This window comes from Leiobunum rupestre, chromosome 9, assembly GCF_980474605.1.
Source record: "Leiobunum rupestre chromosome 9, qqLeiRupe1.1.hap1, whole genome shotgun sequence".
Classification (NCBI taxonomy): Eukaryota; Metazoa; Arthropoda; class Arachnida; order Opiliones; family Sclerosomatidae; genus Leiobunum; species Leiobunum rupestre.
This window is the reverse complement of record NC_143392.1, coordinates 52,350,630-52,370,173: the sequence shown is the minus strand read 5'-3', so window position 1 is coordinate 52,370,173 and position 19,544 is coordinate 52,350,630. Positions and strand designations below refer to the sequence as shown.

Sequence of the window (19,544 nt, the reverse complement as noted above, 5' to 3'; positions counted from 1 at the left end):
TCAAAGGTGGTTTTGCCGGAAATGCAATAAACTACAGGCCTATTTCACTCCTCCGCGTATTTGCGAAACTTTTTGACCGAATTATGCACAAATATATATCTAACTGGTTTAATAATTTTCCAAATTCTACCCAACACAGTTTCATAAAGGGCAAAAGCCTGGAGACAAACGACGTAAATTTCTTAAATCAAGTATCCGACGCTGTTGAAAATCAAAAACAAATTGACGTAATCTTTCTTGACCTAGCAAAAGCTTTTGATCGCGTGTCCCATCCACTTCTCTTGAAAAAAATAGAATGTATCGGTGTCCATGGTAATCTACTACGCTGGTTAAGCGACTATCTGTATACTCGTGCAAATCTCTTAAAATGTAACGGTGTTGTCACTGATGTAAGTTACAATACGAACTGCGGGGTACCCCAGGGTAGTTCCCTGGGACCCCTTTTATTTAACATTTACATCTACGACCTACAATTTTTAATTCAAAATTCCACTCTCTATCAATTTGCAGACGATAACAAGCTATGCAAAACTATTAACAACGTGACCGACTCTTTAAATTTACAAGATGATCTCAACAAAATTTCTAAATGGTGTTCTAAAAACAATTTACCCGTTAACCCCTCCAAATCCACTGTAATATCTTTCAGTAGAAAAACTGAATTAATTCGATCCGTCTTCAAAATTAACGGTGATACCGTCCCGCGCAAAGACTCGGCCAAAGACCTCGGAATATACCTTGATAAAGGGTTATACTTCCGAGATCACGTCCATCATATTGTCAATAGCTGCAGAAGGCTATTAGGTGTTATCTTCAAACTTGCCAAAAAAATCAATTCCAAATTTCACTTTATTCTTCTGTATAAAAGCTTAATTCGGTCTAAACTCATGTACGGTTCGTTGGTGTGGGGAGGCTGTAGCCCTTATCTTCTTTTAATTATTGAATCAGTACAAAAGAAATTTATCGAATATTTACATACTAACGGGGTAACGCTGCTTCCTTTTTGAGCACGTTTCCTCCGGGAGCTTCGTTGGCGATCTATATAGATAATCTATTTTAATGTCATTTTCTTTTTTGCTAAATATTGTAAAACGGATAAATAAAGTATAATTTTGAATAATAAAAAAAAAACTTTAGAAAAAGTCATAGATATAATTATATTACATTACTAGGAGATTTGCAAATTGATAAATTATCTGTAACCCTGGAAAAATCCGAACTAATATTTTTATATAAATTGTTAAGAAATCAGATTCCTAGCGAGGACTTACTTTCCAAAATAAACTTTGTTGTCCCTAACTATTATACAAGGCACCCCTAATTGTTCAAAATTTCTAAAAGTCTTTTAAACCCCATTAACCGAATTTTAAGAACTGCAAACAAATATACTGAACTAGTCGATTTATTAAGCTGTAAATTATCTGAACTTAAAACTTTAACGGCTCTTAATACGTAGGAGCCATGAAAACTGTTATCAATTAAAATTATATTATGCTTTTAACCTTTCGGTCATTTTTAAACACTTTGTACTTATAATATTTATGCAATGTGTGTCAACTAGCTGACGCTGTAATAGTGTTGTTTTGATACACAATAATCAAGTTTCCATTCCATTCCATTATGAAATGTGTTATATTATTATTGAATGCGTTAAATTATTATTATTAAATGTGTTATATTATTATTATTGAATGCGTTAAATTATTATTATTAAATGTGTTATATTATTATTATTGAATGCGTTAAATTATTATTATTAAATGTGTTATATTATTATTAGTAAATGTGTTATATTATTATTATTATTAAATGAGTTTTATAATTTTATACATTTGTATCACCAAATTTTATTTTCCACTAACCCTTTAGTGATTCGAAATAGTTATAAGAATGCTATCAACAAGGTAAATATTTTCCAGACGGCCATTTTCCAAATGGCGAACGGAGTAACCTTCAGATACCTTTAAGATTTGGTAATAGTGTTCTCAGCGTTATAAACAAAACATAACCAAATTTTAAAACTATCGGACTATATCATTCAATTTTGAAGGCCAAATTCGGCATTGCAGTCCGCCATTTTCCAAGATGGCGGACGAAATAACAGTCGCAGATAAATTCGATTTTGTAATTATCTTCACACAGCCGTAATGGAACTATATACCAATTTTCAATCATATGGAAACATATAGTGGAAAGTTACGTGGAAAACCTTTTTGGCTGTCATTTTCCAAGATGGCGGTAAAAGTAACGGTTGTACACCAAACAAATTACAATACTATTCAGAAAGACTTTAATGTATAATGTATCAATTTTAAACATTTTTGGAAACTTTCATTAAATTTATGACGTCAGGCGTGCTTGGCGGCCATTTTCCAAGATGGCGTCGGAAGCTCACGCTCTAGAGGTAGAAACTTTTAGTTAATTTTTTGGGGTCCAAAACTACCTATGTACCAATTTTCATCTTTATGGGAAAATGTTCCGGGTCAAACCGTATCTGTCCTAGTATAATACTATCGTACAGCTTATCAGCTTCTTTTTGCATTTGGCTAAGATCATGGTGTAGTATCTTTTCGAATTGCTTATCTCCAAAAATCAGTGGAATAACAATTTTCTTCCCGGAATCACATACTCGCACGGTTTAATCAGAGCCGTTGTTAGCCTTTCTAAAGTTATTTTAAATGCATGATAAGACTTGCCGAGCTTCCCCGCAGTTTAAAGGGACCCTTTTGGAAATAAGCTATGAGCTGAAGAGGATATCCATTCTTAGAAGAAGCCTGAATTATAATTATTTTATAGCAGCAATTGTAGTAAAAAAATATTCAAATAGATATCAATGTTTAAAAAAGCAAGCGGTTTACTATGAAGCATTTTTTTTTTCAAATTAATACCAAATGTTATTTGCTTTGTTATTCCAGACGACGATTATTAAACTCATCTAAAAGAATTATTATTGATATGTGCAATTTGACAACATATAGTCTACTTTCAGTTGGTATTACCCAGTTGAGCTATCTGTTTTTGAAATTTCTTAATGTAATATAATTTTTCCTTGATCTTACCCAAACCTTATACTTGGGGTACCAACAATCAAATATTCGTTCAAAGAATATCAAAAATATATCGCAGTAGTTTTAAAATAGCATGTGTTATTCGCATTTATAGGGTACTTCAGTTAAGGTTCCATTTCTTTTATATTCGTCCCCTTTCTCATTGTTTTGACTGTCAACGCGGGACACATTGGTGGATCTGGTAACTCTAGGCCATTTCGTCTCTATATTGGCGATGGGTCACTTGTTGGACGATTGACCTTTTTTGTCGTGGGTCGTAATTTTGGCCATATTGCCGCTATGCTGACATTCGCGCAATATGACACTCTTTCGAAGCTCGCCCATTTGATCACGCATTCGAAGCTCAACGAAACACTCGTCGGGTATGTCAACTTTGCAGTATGCTGTATCCTCAAAAATTTATCAGTCACAACACCGTTCTCGGAGCTGTTCGAGAATTCCAGAACCATGGCGATGACAATCCAAGATACCGAGGAGCTGCTCGTCAAAACAGCGACGAAGTAAAGCTAGTTTTAGCGTGACTCCCGACATATTCTCAATCAAGCATTCGAAGTGCAAACCTAGAGTTGGGTTGGCCCAGTATCCACATTTTGAGTATCCTTCACTAGCACAACGTCCATCCTTATCGAGCAACACTTCATATAGCTCTTCAAGACAGAGATATGGTTCGTTGATTTGACTTTGGTAACTGGTTAAACAAACTGGTGAACGAAACTCCGGATTTTTTAAATATGCTTTTGTTGACTAATGATTGTTCGTTTGGGAGAGACGGACCATTTAACCACCAAAACAATGTGGAGTGATGTGAATCCAAGATGGGGATTCCCCCACCACAACCAACAATAATTTTGGTTAGGTCAGAGATCAAGACATCGGCCCATATTTTCTACCAAACCATCTATATATGGCAGAGTAACTTTGTTACAGAATGAAATCGCGTGTGCATTAGAAAACATTATTTTGGCCAACAACTGACGACTCTGGTACTAACATGACGGTTCGCCTCCACATCCACCTTGAGCTGTAATGAACCACCTCTTCTTTGAAATCCAACAACAATGGATAGGACGAAATGGACCAGATCATTGGCCTCCAAGGTCACCTGACCTCAGACAAATGGACTTCTTCCTGTGGGGTTTCATCAAAGATCATGTCTATGCGACGAGTGTTACGAGCCTGGACGAAATACGTCAGCGTATCATGGATGCTTTTCCATTGGTCACCCCCCTAATGGTCCAGAGTACATTCCGAAGTATGCTTCATCGCGAAGAAAGATGTAGACGGAAGAATTAACGAACTATACCTGAAATTCGCAACACTTTCGTTACTTGGATTAAAAATGTTTTTCTCAGTTTTATAGGAAAGTAATTTGTTAATCTTTCTCTCACTTCTTTGTACCAAATAAATAGTTAACTTATCGTTCATTTTTTTGTAAATTAAGCAGGTCTAGTTAGACCAGCTGTTCTTTCTCTAACTTGTTTGTTGAAATGTTATTCTCAAAAACAATTAATTTAACTAAGCTTTGTAAATAAACCCTTTGGCATGCTATGGCGAACTTGTTTCTTTGCTGACCTGATTATATAAGTGCAAAATTGTTCGTTTGTGATCGATCAAAGGTTATTTCAAGGTTTTCAAATATGCTTTACAGCTTTCTCTTTGAAAATTTTTCTCTAGCAGCTATCGGTCAACGAAAAAAAAATCGTATAAGCGTATTCGAGTTATCTGCAATTTCCAATTTAATGCGTCTCCAACTAAATGCGCATACGGTGTTTCGAATAACACACGCACACGCTTTTTCTGGGAGGGGCTCGACGGGGGACTTCTTGTTTCGTGTTGACAGTTCCAAACTGTCAATTCGTCGCGCTTACGGAACGGATGCTCGGATTTCGGCACGGATGTCCGGATGACGACGACTAACTTCTTACAACGGGCATATGTACTTCGGGTTTTGGTCTGACTCGTTTGGTTAGGCGAGGGGATTGATCTCGGTCATCTGGGATTCTTCTCTCGGAACTGCTAGATTTTGGGTGATCAACGGGTGATTTGAGGGTGTTCAGGGCATTTCTTTTACCGGATTCATGACCGTCTGGATCATTCTCTTCTGGTCGGAATGCTCTGGAAGGATCTCATCTGGATAGTTGGCGAGGGTATTCTTTAAAATGTATAAGCGCATGCTGCGTACTCAAGCTGTACGAGTCTTGAAACTCGGTTTAATTCTTTACATCCCTAGCAAAATCCGAGTTCTCTCCTTTTGGGGCTGTCTCCAGGTTTTCTTCTGGAGATTGTGGGGCGGGGTTGTAACAAAAACAAGTGGTGACCAGCGTTGCCAGGTCGTTTTTGAGAAAGTCGCCCAAACGTTATTTCAAAGCAGCCCAATTTGTCGCCCAAAATAAATTCTGTCTTTCTTAAATAGCCCAATTTGTCAGCCAAAGTAAAACATTAATAACCAAATGGTATAAGCTCACTTAAACCAAATTTTTAAATCAAACCAACCATTTTATTAAAAAATGTAGAAGTTACATTATACTAATTGCTTATACATTGATTGGTTGAATGCGTTAAAAGTGCAGTTGGAGGCACAAATTCCGAACATATGTTTATTCGCGCTAGTCCGAATTTAAAATATAATATACTAGACAATAAATCGAGATTCATTCGGTTTCTAAGATCAGTTTTCGTCAAGTTCACTTGGGAGAAAACTCGTTCTACTTGTGCGTTAGAAATTGGTAAACTTAAAAGCTTAATTGCACCTTCAGCTAATTCCCTCATTATGTGATCTCCAGAGGCATCTTGAAAACGGTATACGTCTATCCAAGTAGGATAGGAAGGGAGGCGAAGTGGGAGGGATGAACAGCCAGCATCCATGTAAGAAGCTTAGCGCGCGCTCGGCTGGAAAATTTCGGAAAAATGGTGACAAGATTGCGGCCGCTACGCTACGTGCTGCCGCCATTTTTCCGAAATTTTCCCGCCGAGCGCGCGCTAAGCTTCTTACAAGGATGCTGGCGCGTTTATAATTCCTACTTCGCCTCGCTTCCTATCCTCCTTGGTCTATCCAAAATTCACTTGCATTTGTTTTATTTTCCCAGACTAGAGAATAGTTGATTTTATAAAATGTCTTTACGCTTGCCCAACTTGTTGAAATTTTGCCCTGGAATAGTTTAGCCAATGCCTAAGAATTAGTTCAGAAGCAGCTACTCTTTAGTGGGATAGAAAACGGATCCACAGCTGAAGCGGGGAGGCAACATTTCAACAAGATGGCCAAGGTTATTTTATAAAAAGAACTATTGAGCAATCGAAGTTGACTTTCGTACAGTTAAAAAAATCTAATGGCCAATCGTTCAACACTCGGGGCCATTTATTAGTACATGTTCGGGATAAATTTTATCTGACTTCCTAACAATATTTAAATGGCTTGTTGACCGTAATTGTCGATTTAAACATTACACATTTACACTTTTGACATGTGCTCGACCAATTTTGAAAATAGCACGGGCGAGCCTAAAAAATAGATCTATTGAAAGGAGCCCAAAAATCGCCCAAATCGCCCAAGCATTTTTTGTCTCCAATCGGTTTGAAAGTAGCCCAAATTGGGCAACTTTTCGCCCAACTGGCAACCCTGGTGGTGACCTCCCATTTTATGTGGATCATTGATGAACCTTAGACTCGTGTCCTGTGATGGTACGGATGACTTGTTCTGACCTAGGAAAGTTCGTTCGGGGTTGCGGGGGGGATGTCAGAGAGTCTCGAGGTTACTTTTAATTTTTGTTTCGAAGCGGAAACGTCCGGGTGCCTCTTTGACCCTGTGGAGACGGCCATGGAAAACCGCGCCGTTGTTGGGATCTCGTTACTTGGTAGTGGGCTTGAGGCCTGGGAACATGATAATGGTTCCATGGGATCGCTGTGAGCATAGGGGATATTACTGGTCTGGTTCGGAAAGTTTTAGGGAAAGCTTGGGTGGGGACGGGTCGGAATGTATTGCACCATGGTCTTGTGACCGAGTTAAAACACTTTCATTAACGAGGGACTTAATATTAGTCTTGCTGAAGGCAGGTATTTAGTTAATAATTTATTGTAAGAGAATGGTTTAATTAATTGGCTTCATTTTATATTTTATAATGAGGGTTGATCGAGTTCTATTACATGTATTAACTTTATTTATTTCGTATGTGGCGTTCAAAAGTTATTCAAGTTTTTATTTTAACAGTAATTGTAATAGTTTTTGTTAAATAGGTCTTTGAAGTCTAAGACATTTGATATATGGAGCTTTACGAATACTTAAAAATAATTATCAATAAAGATGGTCAAGAGTGCGAGGTAAAATTTAATAACCAGAGTAAATAAAACACAAAAAGGTAAAAATTGTAAGTATGCGGGGGAAGATTAACCTGGAGGGTAACAATTTCAAAATGGTGTCCCTTAACGAATATCGTAAACTACAAACCTCAACATTAATACTTACGAATTTAACAAAAATTGATATATTCAATTTAGATGGAGACGCAAAATTTCTGGAAAAAAAATTGAATGAGTTTAAAAAGAAATACTAATATACTACCTATTACAATCCTGTAATCAAAATTGTTCAATTTAAATGATCGCCATTTTGTAGGCAGTGGTGGCGCCAGCAGGTCGTGGGTTTGTTGATAGCCTAGCACTTGGTGCAAGGGTTCACCGGGAATAACACTCTGATTATTTTTAACCAAAAAGTGCTTCCACAGGTCATAATCGAAAGATAAATGAGTGCATCAAGGCCAGAGCCGCCCAGCAAACACAAATCTCCCTCAAATATTCTAAAGATACGCACCTTAAATATTATAACCAAAAAACACATCTTAACTTGCATATTTTTAAAATATCTAAAAGATATTCAAAAATTCAATCTTAAGGCCGGGTTGTATTCGCTAATTTTATCATCCTTTGCATTGCAGTCCATAGGTGGTTCTTTATAATGTTACATTTCGTATATACTATTCTCCACCATTCTCCCCCCTTTCGGCTTTCCGTTGCTACGAAACTCGTTTTGAGCTTTTTAGTGTTAAGGGTTATTTTCTCTTTTCGGTGTTATAGTCGCAAGCCAGACTTCCCGCCAAACATTCCACGTATTTCGTAAATTTGTTTCGTATTACAATTAGCGTTCGCCATCATTTAACCTTGGATTTAAAATATCATATTATTAATCAAAGATTTAACGATAAAATCGGATTTTTCCGTTTCAAAATACTCGGTATATTAAACCACCGAGCCTTAAGACTGCGCAAGATTCACCGCCTTCAAATTTTCGTATACTTTAAAGAGTAATTCAGAACGAACCAATGGATGAAAAGTTATGAAACTAGCTTTTAAATAAACCTTATAACTTATTTCAAGTCATATTTATAATTCACTGATGACCAAAATCGCGAAAAGTATTAATATCGTTCCGAATTACAACCTACTTTCTTAAATCTCATTTCGCGTTCTATTACGCGCGCTGACAACGCAAACTTTTACTAGACGAGCAGATGTTCGATTTTTAAAGACGATTTTATATTACATTTATGTTCATATAAACGGGAAAAATTGTCAGTGGAATATTTCTCATATAATTTTGTAGATTAATTAACGTTTAATTATCGCCAAATTTACATTAATTTCAATGGGGGCGGGGAAAAACTTTTAATCAAGTTACGCGTGATATCGCCACGAGAAGCGCTGCGTATCATTTTCGTTTGAAACCGACAAAGCCTATACTTGGATGGAAATCTATCCAATATCGCGCACCTCGACGATGCTCGCAAACCAAGCTTAATCCACTTCAAAAATATTTTAACTTATAACATCTGCTAGCTACAATAGTCAATATGAGAAAATCGACACTGATAGGTTGGTTTAATTCGTATTGATAGTAAACTAAACAAATTATAAATAATTGAAATATTTAAATTAGAAACAAGCAATATTTTTAGAAAACGGTAAAAATCGATAAATATGAAACTATTTCGCCCTATTTTTAAAGAATTTTAGCAAAAACAAAAGTATAAATTGGGCTTTCTTCAAATCGTGTTTTCAAACTCAGTAGTGTAAAAGTGAGAGTTTAGAGCCACGGGGTGCAAAATACCCATAGGGTTATAACGGGGTGCCAATATTTTCCATAGGGTTAGCGCGGGGTGCCGGTATCTCCCTCGAAACCGCGTCGGCTCGATGTGGCCAGATTTGCCGGCATCGAGAATACGAGAGAGACCGATGAAAACGTGGAGTGAGAATCGAAGCCGGTCAGAGTCTTGTTGTAATATCGTTCGAGGAGGAAGCTGAGTTTCGTGACGAGGTAGGGGAGAGAGACCCGGAAGAGAGTGAGGTCTCGGATTTCAACCGCGTCAGAAAGGAGCGGCTTGTTTATACGCGCGTTTCCTCGGTACGGGGTGGGAGTTTACGCGGGGATTAACGAAATACCCAATAGGGTATGGCATGGGGTATAATTCATGAACAAAGTACGGGTCAGCATCGAGAATACGAGAGCGTCCGTCGAAAACGCGAAGGGACCATCGGAGCCAGCCGGAGATATATTGACGGGGCGTAATAAGGAAGCGGAATAGAGGTCCGCTATAAAACGAGGTCAAGCTTTTCATCCGCGCCAGAAAGAAGCGGTTTGTTTATACACGTGTTTAGTCGGTACGGGGCGTGAATCTACGGTGAGGGTAGCGATATTACGACGATTATAATATCTTTCGGAGAAAAGGGAGAATATTTGCTACGAACGAAATAGACTTAAATTAACGTAAATGATAATGAATAAAACGATGTATCGCGCAATATAGGAACTAAGTTAAAAAAAAACGACGAGTACTATATAAGGAGTTTTATTTTCCCACAAAACTTCATTCTCAATTTGTAATTGCTAGTCTATGACGTCTTGGAATACTGATAAAATGTATGTATAAAACATGATCTTAATACCGAGATTCTGTTTAACAAATATAAAATTTTCAGGAATAGCAGTAAGGTTTTTCCGGTTTCTACCACGAAAGGAGTGTTGGTAACCCCGGACTGTAATATCTACATCGGAACCCTAGAGGGAGGCGTTGGCATAGCGCTGACTGAAAGTCAATTCAAGCAATTGTGGAGAGCGAACGAGGAAATAACTTCATTCTTGGAAGACGATTCTATCCCACCCTCAACGTGGTTCTTCGAAGGATCGGAAACGAGACGGGTAGAACTGTGCATTTTTCAAGACCGTAGAGTAGTGGACGTCAGGGAAATCGTTCTTGGCACTGGGACCAATTACGGCAAGCACTACCTGACCAAGCGTGGATTCACTCTGACGCGGTATCCCTGGAAGACGTTGATGGAAAAATACGGTGAAGTGATGATCTACCATAACGAAGTCAAACGCGTCTTCAACGATATTAAAGAAACTGTACTAAACAAAGTTACCGATTATATTAATAAGCAGTGCAGTGGTTGTGAAGTTGATCATCTTTCGCAAGATGAGCATGACTGTTTAATGATAGATTGGAATTCCCGTTTAGATGCGTACTTGTTTGACGCCATGGCAAAAATAAGTTATTCGGAAATAATCTCAAAACTTAACACATTTTTAAGCGAGGATTTTCGGGATAATATTTTGTCTTTTATTATGTGTAATTTGAAGAATATGTTACATAAGACGGTAGATTGTTAAAAAAATATCAATAAAAAGAATCGTATTAAAAACCACGCTTATTATTTCTTATCTCATTTACAAACATGAATCCTATCATGATACATCCTTTCACGGGGCTCGTGTCAGGACCCACGCAGTCTGGAAAATCTCACTTTATCGCGAAATTAATCAAACATAATGACTCTTGCATATCTCCCCCACCCCAACGAATAATTTGGTGTTATACAGAGTACCAACAGAAATTATTTAATTCAGTATTGGAGCATAATCCAACAGTCGAGTTTCACGAAGGATTGTTGGACCCAGGAACTTTGAATCCAACGATTAGAAATTTTGTCATTCTCGATGACCTATTATGCGAAATAGCTAATAACAAAGACGTGACCAATTTATTCATCCGAGGTTCGCATCATCGAAACACGTCGGTACTGATTTTAATGCAAAATTTGTTTTATCACGGGAAAGAGGTTAGAACTCTCAATCTGAATTCGCAGTACCTCGTCATCTTCCGTTCCGCTAGAGACGTTTCCAGCGTACTAAATATTGCTAAACAAATTTCTCCGTCAAATACCAAATTCGTCGTGGACGCTTTCCGTCAAGCCGTGATGAAACCGTACGGCTATTTATTCATCGATTTAAAACCAAACACTTCAGATGAATATCGGCTGCGAACGGGAATCATACCGGGAGAAGAAGCCGCGATTTTTGTTCCAAAATGAGCGTACGAACTTCAAAACGAGTTTGTAAAAACTTAAACTTTTTGAAATATTTGAGCACTTGTAACGTGAAACAGAGAAAAGCTATCGTCAAGCTAGCAAATCGAGACGCTATTTTATCGTTGGTCGAATGCTGTATAAATGTACTTCGTGGGAACGTTCAACTTACAGATGAGCAAAAGAGTCGGTTGAAGAAACATCGTAAAGTGATACACCATCTATGTCGTAAAATTCCTCTCGCTAAAAGAAAACAGATTCTAGTGCAGAAGGGGGGATTTCTCCCGCTTTTATTAGCTCCGCTTCTTTCAATCGTGAGCTCAGTCGCCGGCGCGGCGATAAACCGCGCTATTAATAAGTAAAAATGGCCCGCAAAATGATTTTAGTTTCCGAAGACGCCTTACGTCGTATGAAAAACGCTACTCTAGAAGAAGTTGTTCTGGAACCGGAAATACCCACTTTGGATAAGGAAATGAAAGCGATTCTCGAGAACCCCAATATGTCCCAATCCGAAAAATTATCATTTTATAATCAAACTTTACAGCGACACTTAAGTTCTAATCAGAAACCAGTTGAAAAACAACAGCAATCAAAAAAAACCTGGTACGAAGAAATTGCCACATCTATACCACCAAGTCTGCTCACCGACGCGATATCTCTGTACAATTGGACATTGCGATATATTTCGTGGAACGAATTAGGCGAAATGGAAATTGGGGGGCGGGTCGTTTCGGGATCGAACGTTATAGATTTAATTTACGACGCGGTTAGAAAAACCAAATCAAATGTCGATCCTACGGGAATTAATAATTTTTACGAAACTTTGCAAAATAATAATGTACCAAAAAAATTTATCAAGAATCCCGCGAGGTTAAATTTGTTAAAATCATTATCTTATCTCGCGACTCCACCCAGACCGCAACAGTGGGTGACGATTTGACTGTATTTATCAATAAAACCTTTAACGTAAGTTAACGAGTATTTATTTCAATTTTTTGTCTCAGGATGGATGGTTGTACTGAAACTGTAGCTGTGGGTGTGACGTCCAGATTAGTGGATTCTTATTCCAAAAATCCGAAAATTTTAACCGCTGTCATAATAATATTTATATTCGTAATAATGGAATTATCTGAATTCCTATTATGGTACTACACGGTACCCACACCGGGAAATTTTACCAACTATGGATAAACTTAGAAATATATACTACGACGTAGCAGACTCTGGCGGTTACGTTGGCCTTCGAGGATTGTATCGTTCAGCCCGAGAAAAGGGATTCAACGTATCATTGAATGAGGTTAAAACATTTTTACAGAACCAAGATACGTATACGTTACACAAAAATGTAAAGCGGCGGTACGAAAGAAATAAGACAATAGTTTACGGTATTGACGAACAATGGCAAGCTGATTTAATTGACCTGCAGAAACTATCGAAACAAAATAAGGGATATCGTTACATACTCGCTTGTATTGACGTATTTAGCAAATTCGCTTTCGTTGAGCTGGTGAAAGATAAGAAGGGGGCTACCATAGTGAATGCTCTGAAAAACATACTAGATGGTGAAAGACGACCAAAACGCCTACAGAGTGATCACGGGAATGAGTTTGTTTGTAAAGCCGTTCAATTGGAGTTAAAATCACGGGGAATAGAATTTTTCGCGACGAATTCTGAAGTTAAGGCCAGTATCGTCGAACGCTTTATTCGATCGTTTAAATCAAGAATGTATCGATATTTCACTGGCAAAAATACAAATAAATACGTCGATACGCTCCAAGATTTAGTTACCGCGTACAATAACAGCTATCACCGTTCAATTAAATGTAAGCCCGTCGAAGTAACGTCAGAAAATTCGAAAATAATTTGGAAAACTCTATACGGAGGTATTGATTTCAGTCCGCCAGTGACCTATGATTTCGAAATTGGTGATATTGTAAGAATTAGCAAAAACAAGGGTATCTTTGAGAAAGGATATATCCCAAATTTTTCCGAAGAATTGTTTCGAGTGATTAAGCGGATACCGAGGCAACCGGCGGTATATAAACTGGAGGCTTTGGATTCGGAACCCATTTTGGGAGTGTTTTACAAGGAAGAAGTACAAAAAGTCGGAAAAGATCTCGAGACTTGCGCTTTTAAAATTGAAAAAGTGCTCAGGCGGCGACGCAAATCTGATAATTCAGTCGAGTTACTCGTACGCTGGAAGGGGTACGGACCGCAATTTGACAGTTGGGTTCAAGAAGTAGACTTAGAATGAGTTTCTACATCACTCTACCATCCGATTCTTCGCTGAATTACTTTCCCGATAATACTCTGAGCAAATTCAGAGCTTACCTTCCGGAAAATGTTCAGCTGAATGGACCTTACGAAGTAGGGTTAGCGGAAATAAGTTATCCTAGAACGTGGAACAATATCAAAGAAGAGCGGGTAGTCCGAGTTTGGACGGATGATATCATGTCGGAAGGTTTTACGGAAGAAAAACTAGCTATTATACCCAAAGCAAATTTCTCTACAATCGAAGATTTACTTGAAATGTTAAAATTTGAGGGTAAAAATGTTGAGTTTAAATACATAAAACATCTGAAACGAGTTTCGGTTCACATTGCTAAGAGTTTTTATTGTAAAATCCCTCCTGATATAGCGGTTATGTTGGGGTTTTCGATTCAGCAAGTACAAGAACTTGAAATTAGGGAATCGACGATAGCTCCATATACCGTAGATATGGACGTGGGATTACATTCGTTGTTTGTTTATTCCGATATCGTTGAAAGTACGATCGTCGGGGACAGGAACGTACCTCTCCTAAGAATTATTAGTGTTAAAGGGAAAGACGGTGAAACTATAGACTCGATATTCACTAAACCACATTATTTACCAGTCGCGGGTTCAAATATTCAAATTATCGAAATTAACATTATGGACGACTTGGGGAACCCCGTGCGATTCGAACGTGGAAAGGTGCACGTTACTCTACATTTCAGACCACGGAGGGCCTGGCTCACCCTATAACAACACGTGCGAGAACGAGTCGCGTTCATTTTAGTAAAGCATAACGAACGACCAACATCATGAGACACTCGCAGTATAATCCCGCCGTAAGCGATTACGAGAACTACTATTTGAATCAGGCTGGCTATGGATCAATTCCTGTTTATCGAGGTGTGGGTGTTCAAAGAGGATATGGATTAGGCAATATACTAGCTTCAGCTTTTCGCAGTGCCATGCCCCTTTTCAAGCGTGGAGCCCAGTTCTTAGGAAGAAAATTCCTCGATACTGGAGCGAAAGTCGTCACGGACGTTGCTAGCGGTATTCCAATCAAAAAGGCACTCGCAACTAGATCCAAAAGCGCTGGCAAAGAAACCTTAATTTCAGCCGCGGAAGTGGTTAAGCAAATGACGGGATCTGGACTTAAAAAGAAACGCTCCCGACCGCGCAAAATCACTCGACGTAAAGCCAAGAGGAGGAAAACATCGTGCCCTTCTTACTCCGATATATTTTCATAAAGCGTTATTATGGCACTGTTACATCCACATTCAAGCGGGTGTGTGAATTCGGAATTGGACCTTTTTCAAGTTCCGTTATCGCAGACGGGGATTATCGGTGGCGAATGGGTCGAATACAATCCCATTTCCAGTATTACCAACAATTCGGCGTTAACGTTTTGCATTAGTGGCAATTCAGAATCCTACGTAGACTTGTCGCAGACTCTCCTACACGTTCAGGTGGAAGTGAAAAAACAAAATGGATCTCTCCCCAAAGCCGCCGTGATCGGTGTGGGTGGAGTGGTAACTACACCAGCTGATAATGTGGCGCCGGTCAATTTATTTTTACACAGTCTCTTTCCCGAAGTGCATCTATTTTTAAACGAAAAATCCGTTACTCCTTCGGCTCAAAATTACCCGTATAAAAGTATGATTCAAACCATGCTAACTTTTGGTGACTCGGCTAAAACGAGTCATCTGACCAGCTCCTTATTCTATCGCGACACGGCGGGTGAGTTTAACGACTTTACCAAAAACGAAGGTTTCTTGAAAAGAGCTGAATTTGCTCAAAAGGGAATTATCGATATGATCGGCGTCCTCCACTTAGATGTTTGTCAACAACCTCGATATCTTCTAAACTTGGTGGATTTAAAATTTGTTTTTGGTAAACCGAACACCGATTTTTGTTTACACTCTGATGTGAAATGTCAATTGGAAATCAAATCAGCTTCGCTTTATCTGAGAAAAGTTAAATTAATTCCAGAAATACCATTATCTCACGCGAAAGTATTACAAGTGGCTAGAGCTAAATACCCCATCACTCGCACCGAATGCACTTCATTTTCGATCCCCCAGGGGAACATGAGTGTAGTGCAGGATCATTTATTTACCGGCCAGATTCCCAATAAAGTCGTGATTGGGATGGTTAGTCAAACGGCTTTTCTAGGTGACTTAAAATTATCACCATATAATTTCCAGCACTTTAATTTAAACCACATTGGATTGTTTGTGGACGGAAACAGCGTACCCCATCGCCCTCTCACTCCTAATTTCGCGGAGAATAGCTACATCCAGGCTTACGCCAATTTATTTCTACAAACGGGTCAGTGGAACATTGACGAGGGAAACCAAATAAGTCGCGAAGATTACGTTGGTGGGAACTGCCTTTTCGTCTACGATTTGACGGCTGATTTGATGAGCAACGCCGCCCATTTCCATTTAGTTAAAAACGGAAATTTGAGGCTCGAGATAAAATTCGCATCAGCTTTAGCCGAAACGATTGCTGTAATTGTGTACGCGGAATTCCAGAGTTTGATTGAAATTGATAAAAACAGAACAGTGCTTTTGAACTAGAATGGATACGTTACAACTAACTAGAATTATGGAAAACGATAAGTCCACCAAAAACCTATTTCGGGGAGTTATGGCTGCGGATCAATTACCCAAATACGTGAAGACTTTCCCCTCTCTTTATATTGTGAACACGGCTACTTCAGAAACGTCCGGAGAACATTGGGTTGTACTCTATTTCTCGAAAAATAACAGCGCTACAGAATTCTTCGATTCTTTCGGGAACGCCCCCGATATGTATCGCTTTAATGACTTTGTCGAAAGAAATAGTAAAACTGTTACTTTTAATTCGTTACAACTACAAGGAAATCTTAGTAGGACTTGTGGAGGCTTTTGCGTGTATTTTGCTATTAATCGATGTCGGGGTGTGAAAATGTTTGATATTGTGACAAGATTTTCTAAACAAAAAAATGATAATGATAAGATGATTAAAGAATTTGTGTATTCAAACTATTCAATAAATATTGAATAACTTTTAAATGTTTTTTTTAATTTACCAATATTCAAAACAAATTGCAAAAACACTAGTTCATAAACTTTTTGTTAAAGTAAATTCACAGATCATTTCCAGTTGAAAATATTTAACATTTTTAGAATAATATTTGTGAAAATAAATCAAAATACTCTAAATATTCTTTTAGTCATATACATAATGTTCTTTTAGTCATATACATAATGTTCTTTTAGTTATATACATAATGCTCTTTTAGTCATATACATAATGTTCTATTAGTTATATACGTATTTTACGAATTCAGTCACACCTTTTTTATCTTGTCGATCCAGTGATGTCCATAGGATAGAGTTTGAATACCGTTACCCAAAATGTATCTTTTATTATCACAAGGATTTAGAGACATTTTGTTTTGGGAAATGGTAAAGAGTTGATGTCTCTGACTCACAATTCGCATCATACAGTTGCTCGTAATTTGATTCCGAAAAAGACAATTGCGGTAGCTCGAGTGGCGGATACTTTTTTTGACGACTCTCTTGCAAACACCCTTCGCGGTTTTTTTCTCCCCCTTCTCCGAAAGGATACTATACATTTTCGGGCGTAAACCGCAAAACTCGCGAATCGGAACTCCTTCCATCTCGTCTTTCATCTTCCCAATCACTTTTTTATTTGATTCATTGTGAAGAGGATGATTAACGGGATATCCTGAGAAATCGAAGAGGTGGGAGGACTTCTGTAAGTCCGCGTAGACATCCTCGGATTGTATGTCATACGTGAGGCTGTCAGTATCTGTGAAAAGGAGTCGCGCTTTACCCCCGAAATTCTTCCGCATGTACTCGTAATGAAACTCATACATGGAAAGTTTGGATAGATCCAAAATGGAGAAGCCGGTATAAATAGGTCTATTCAAAGTAAGCGACTTCCTCTTCATTTGAATGCCTACGAGTTCGTTGTGGAAAATAGTGAACTTTTCAAATGCCGGAGAAGACGCTTTCTTGATGGCCCGCTCAGGTGTTTGCACGAGATGAAAGTCTATACGATTACGGAGATTTTCCATGGTCTTACCTAGTATTAGAGAAAATGAGATTAGTATTGATTATTATTTAAATTTATATTTAATATACCAAAAGTGCTATTATTGAGCAACTTGAAAAATTCCCGTTCAAAGTTGTTTTTGGCAAGTTTTCTTTTCTCCGTATTGAACTCGATGAAGGGACGAAGCCAAGGACTTTGGTCAAACGAGAGTATCCTGTGAACTTTAGTAAGTTTCATCCCCTTCGAAACGTAGTATTTTAAATTACGATAGTGAACTACGTAACGTTGCTTGTTGAATAGATTAGGTACAAGCTTAGAAAGAGTGTCTTTTGTGGAAAGGTTCAATTGTTTAAGCATCAGTTTATAATATGAAGAAAATAAATCGGTGGTTATTGCGCGAGATTCGGGCGCAAGGGGGTAGCAATTGTGTTCTTGATGCAATTCAGCAGGATACTCTAAATCAACCTCCAAAATGAAACCATAGGATGACTCGTCCGATAAAGTAAGCACGTGTAAATTAGTGTAATCGAGGAGGTCTTTTACAGGTACCCAAGCGAACTTACTAGTGGGTAGGTAGCCGACCATCGACGACCCGTACAAATTGTTCATGTCGAAGTACATTATAAAATTACTCGGCTGCTCGGGGTCATAAGTTTCGGGTATGTATTTATTATTCGCCTTGGCGAATCTGTGGCTAATCATCGAAACCCCTCCTCGAATACCGCGCTCAATAAATAAGTGCATGTCAATATCGAGGAGTAACTCCAACTTCACTTTGGTCATGTGAAGCGCAGATTCCCAGGCGAATCCTGGTCCGGTGTACGCGTGCGCGCAATCCAGGCCATAGTATGCTACACACATGGCGCGGAAACTTTCGAAGACGTCAGCGAGCTGGAGGGTATCCGCTTGAACGTACAAATCGTGTAGTTCACCTGTCAAGAAAATTTTCGTTAGTAACATTATTTCTTTCCATTAAAGATTTCTGGCGAAATACCTAGATTTTTTACGTTGAAAGTATTCCACACTTGTCGGACTGATTCGTAACTTTCATCTGATATGTGTTCGTCAGTGAGAGAGTTGAAAAATGCTTCTCTGGGAGGAAGTGTCTCCTCAAACTTTGCCACGCTGCTCATGTAGTCGTAAGGATAGGTTAATTTTTTAAGTAAATACGGGACTTGATGCGAAGGATAGAAAGAGTTTAAAATAGGAAATTTATCCGACCCCCCATAGCTAAGTTATTAATTAGAGTTTCGAGGGAAGCTGGCATGAAACGAAGTGAATCGATGAAACGGAGACGACCTATAGTGAAACTTATATAAGTTTCGGTGGTTGATGGAATGCAGGAAATTTTATGTTCCTTCATCAACCCAATCCTCTGCATAATAAGATTGGCGTCATATCTACAATTTGAAAATAAATATAATTTAGTTATAATTTCGTCGATAGTAGAAAGGAAAATAAATTACGTACCGTGATAAATTGTGCATGACGACGGGTGTAAACTTTCCAACTCTTAGCTTTAAATTACACGAATTGTGGGCCACTCCGCGAAAATGCCCTAAAAATTGTAATTAGACGTTAGCTTTCTGATAATAAAAACCACCGATAAAAGTGTAATATACCGGAATAATGACAATGGTCTCTAACTCCCGGATCGCTCTGCGTGAGAAGATCTCCGAACCGATTCTTCTTCGACTGGTGTCAAAACCATCGGAACGTTTTTCTTTAATAATTCGGTGATGTACTCCCGTTCCATCAACAAACTTTCAAGAAAAACATCAGTAGCGTCAGTTCCTCTATAAGTCA

The 19,544-nt window shown here is 38.3% G+C and overlaps 2 protein-coding genes across 2 annotated transcripts; one reads left to right on the top strand and one right to left on the bottom strand.

Annotated features, from left to right (window-relative positions):
* Positions 1–14,929: 14,929 nt before the first annotated feature.
* Positions 14,930–16,252, top strand: LOC149930882 (uncharacterized protein F54H12.2-like). The gene has a single exon (XM_090157961.1). The coding sequence runs from the start codon at positions 14,930–14,932 to the stop codon at positions 16,250–16,252; it is 1,323 nt and encodes a 440-aa protein (XP_090014087.1).
* A 627-nt stretch (positions 16,253–16,879) lies between these two features.
* Positions 16,880–18,952, bottom strand: LOC149930881 (uncharacterized). Its single transcript, XM_090158908.1, has 3 exons — positions 18,733–18,952; positions 17,828–18,670; positions 16,880–17,768 (listed from the first exon to the last, which is right to left on the bottom strand). The coding sequence occupies exons 1-3, from the start codon at positions 18,869–18,871 to the stop codon at positions 17,008–17,010; spliced, it is 1,743 nt and encodes a 580-aa protein (XP_090015034.1). The 5' UTR covers positions 18,872–18,952; the 3' UTR covers positions 16,880–17,007.
* Between the last annotated feature and the right edge of the window lie 592 nt (positions 18,953–19,544).

Bases quoted from the DNA above. Each gene is read 5' to 3' on its own strand.
- LOC149930882 (XM_090157961.1), top strand. From the start codon at position 14,930: ATGGCACTGTTACATCCACATTCAAGCGGGTGTGTGAATTCGGAATTG.
- LOC149930881 (XM_090158908.1), bottom strand. From the start codon at position 18,871: ATGAGCAGCGTGGCAAAGTTTGAGGAGACACTTCCTCCCAGAGAAGCA. The intron at 18,671-18,732 runs GTATTTCGCCAG...TTTTCTTGACAG, and splicing joins TTTCAACGTAAAAAATCTAG to GTGAACTACACGATTTGTAC. The intron at 17,769-17,827 runs GTATATTAAATA...CTCTAATACTAG, and splicing joins GCTCAATAATAGCACTTTTG to GTAAGACCATGGAAAATCTC.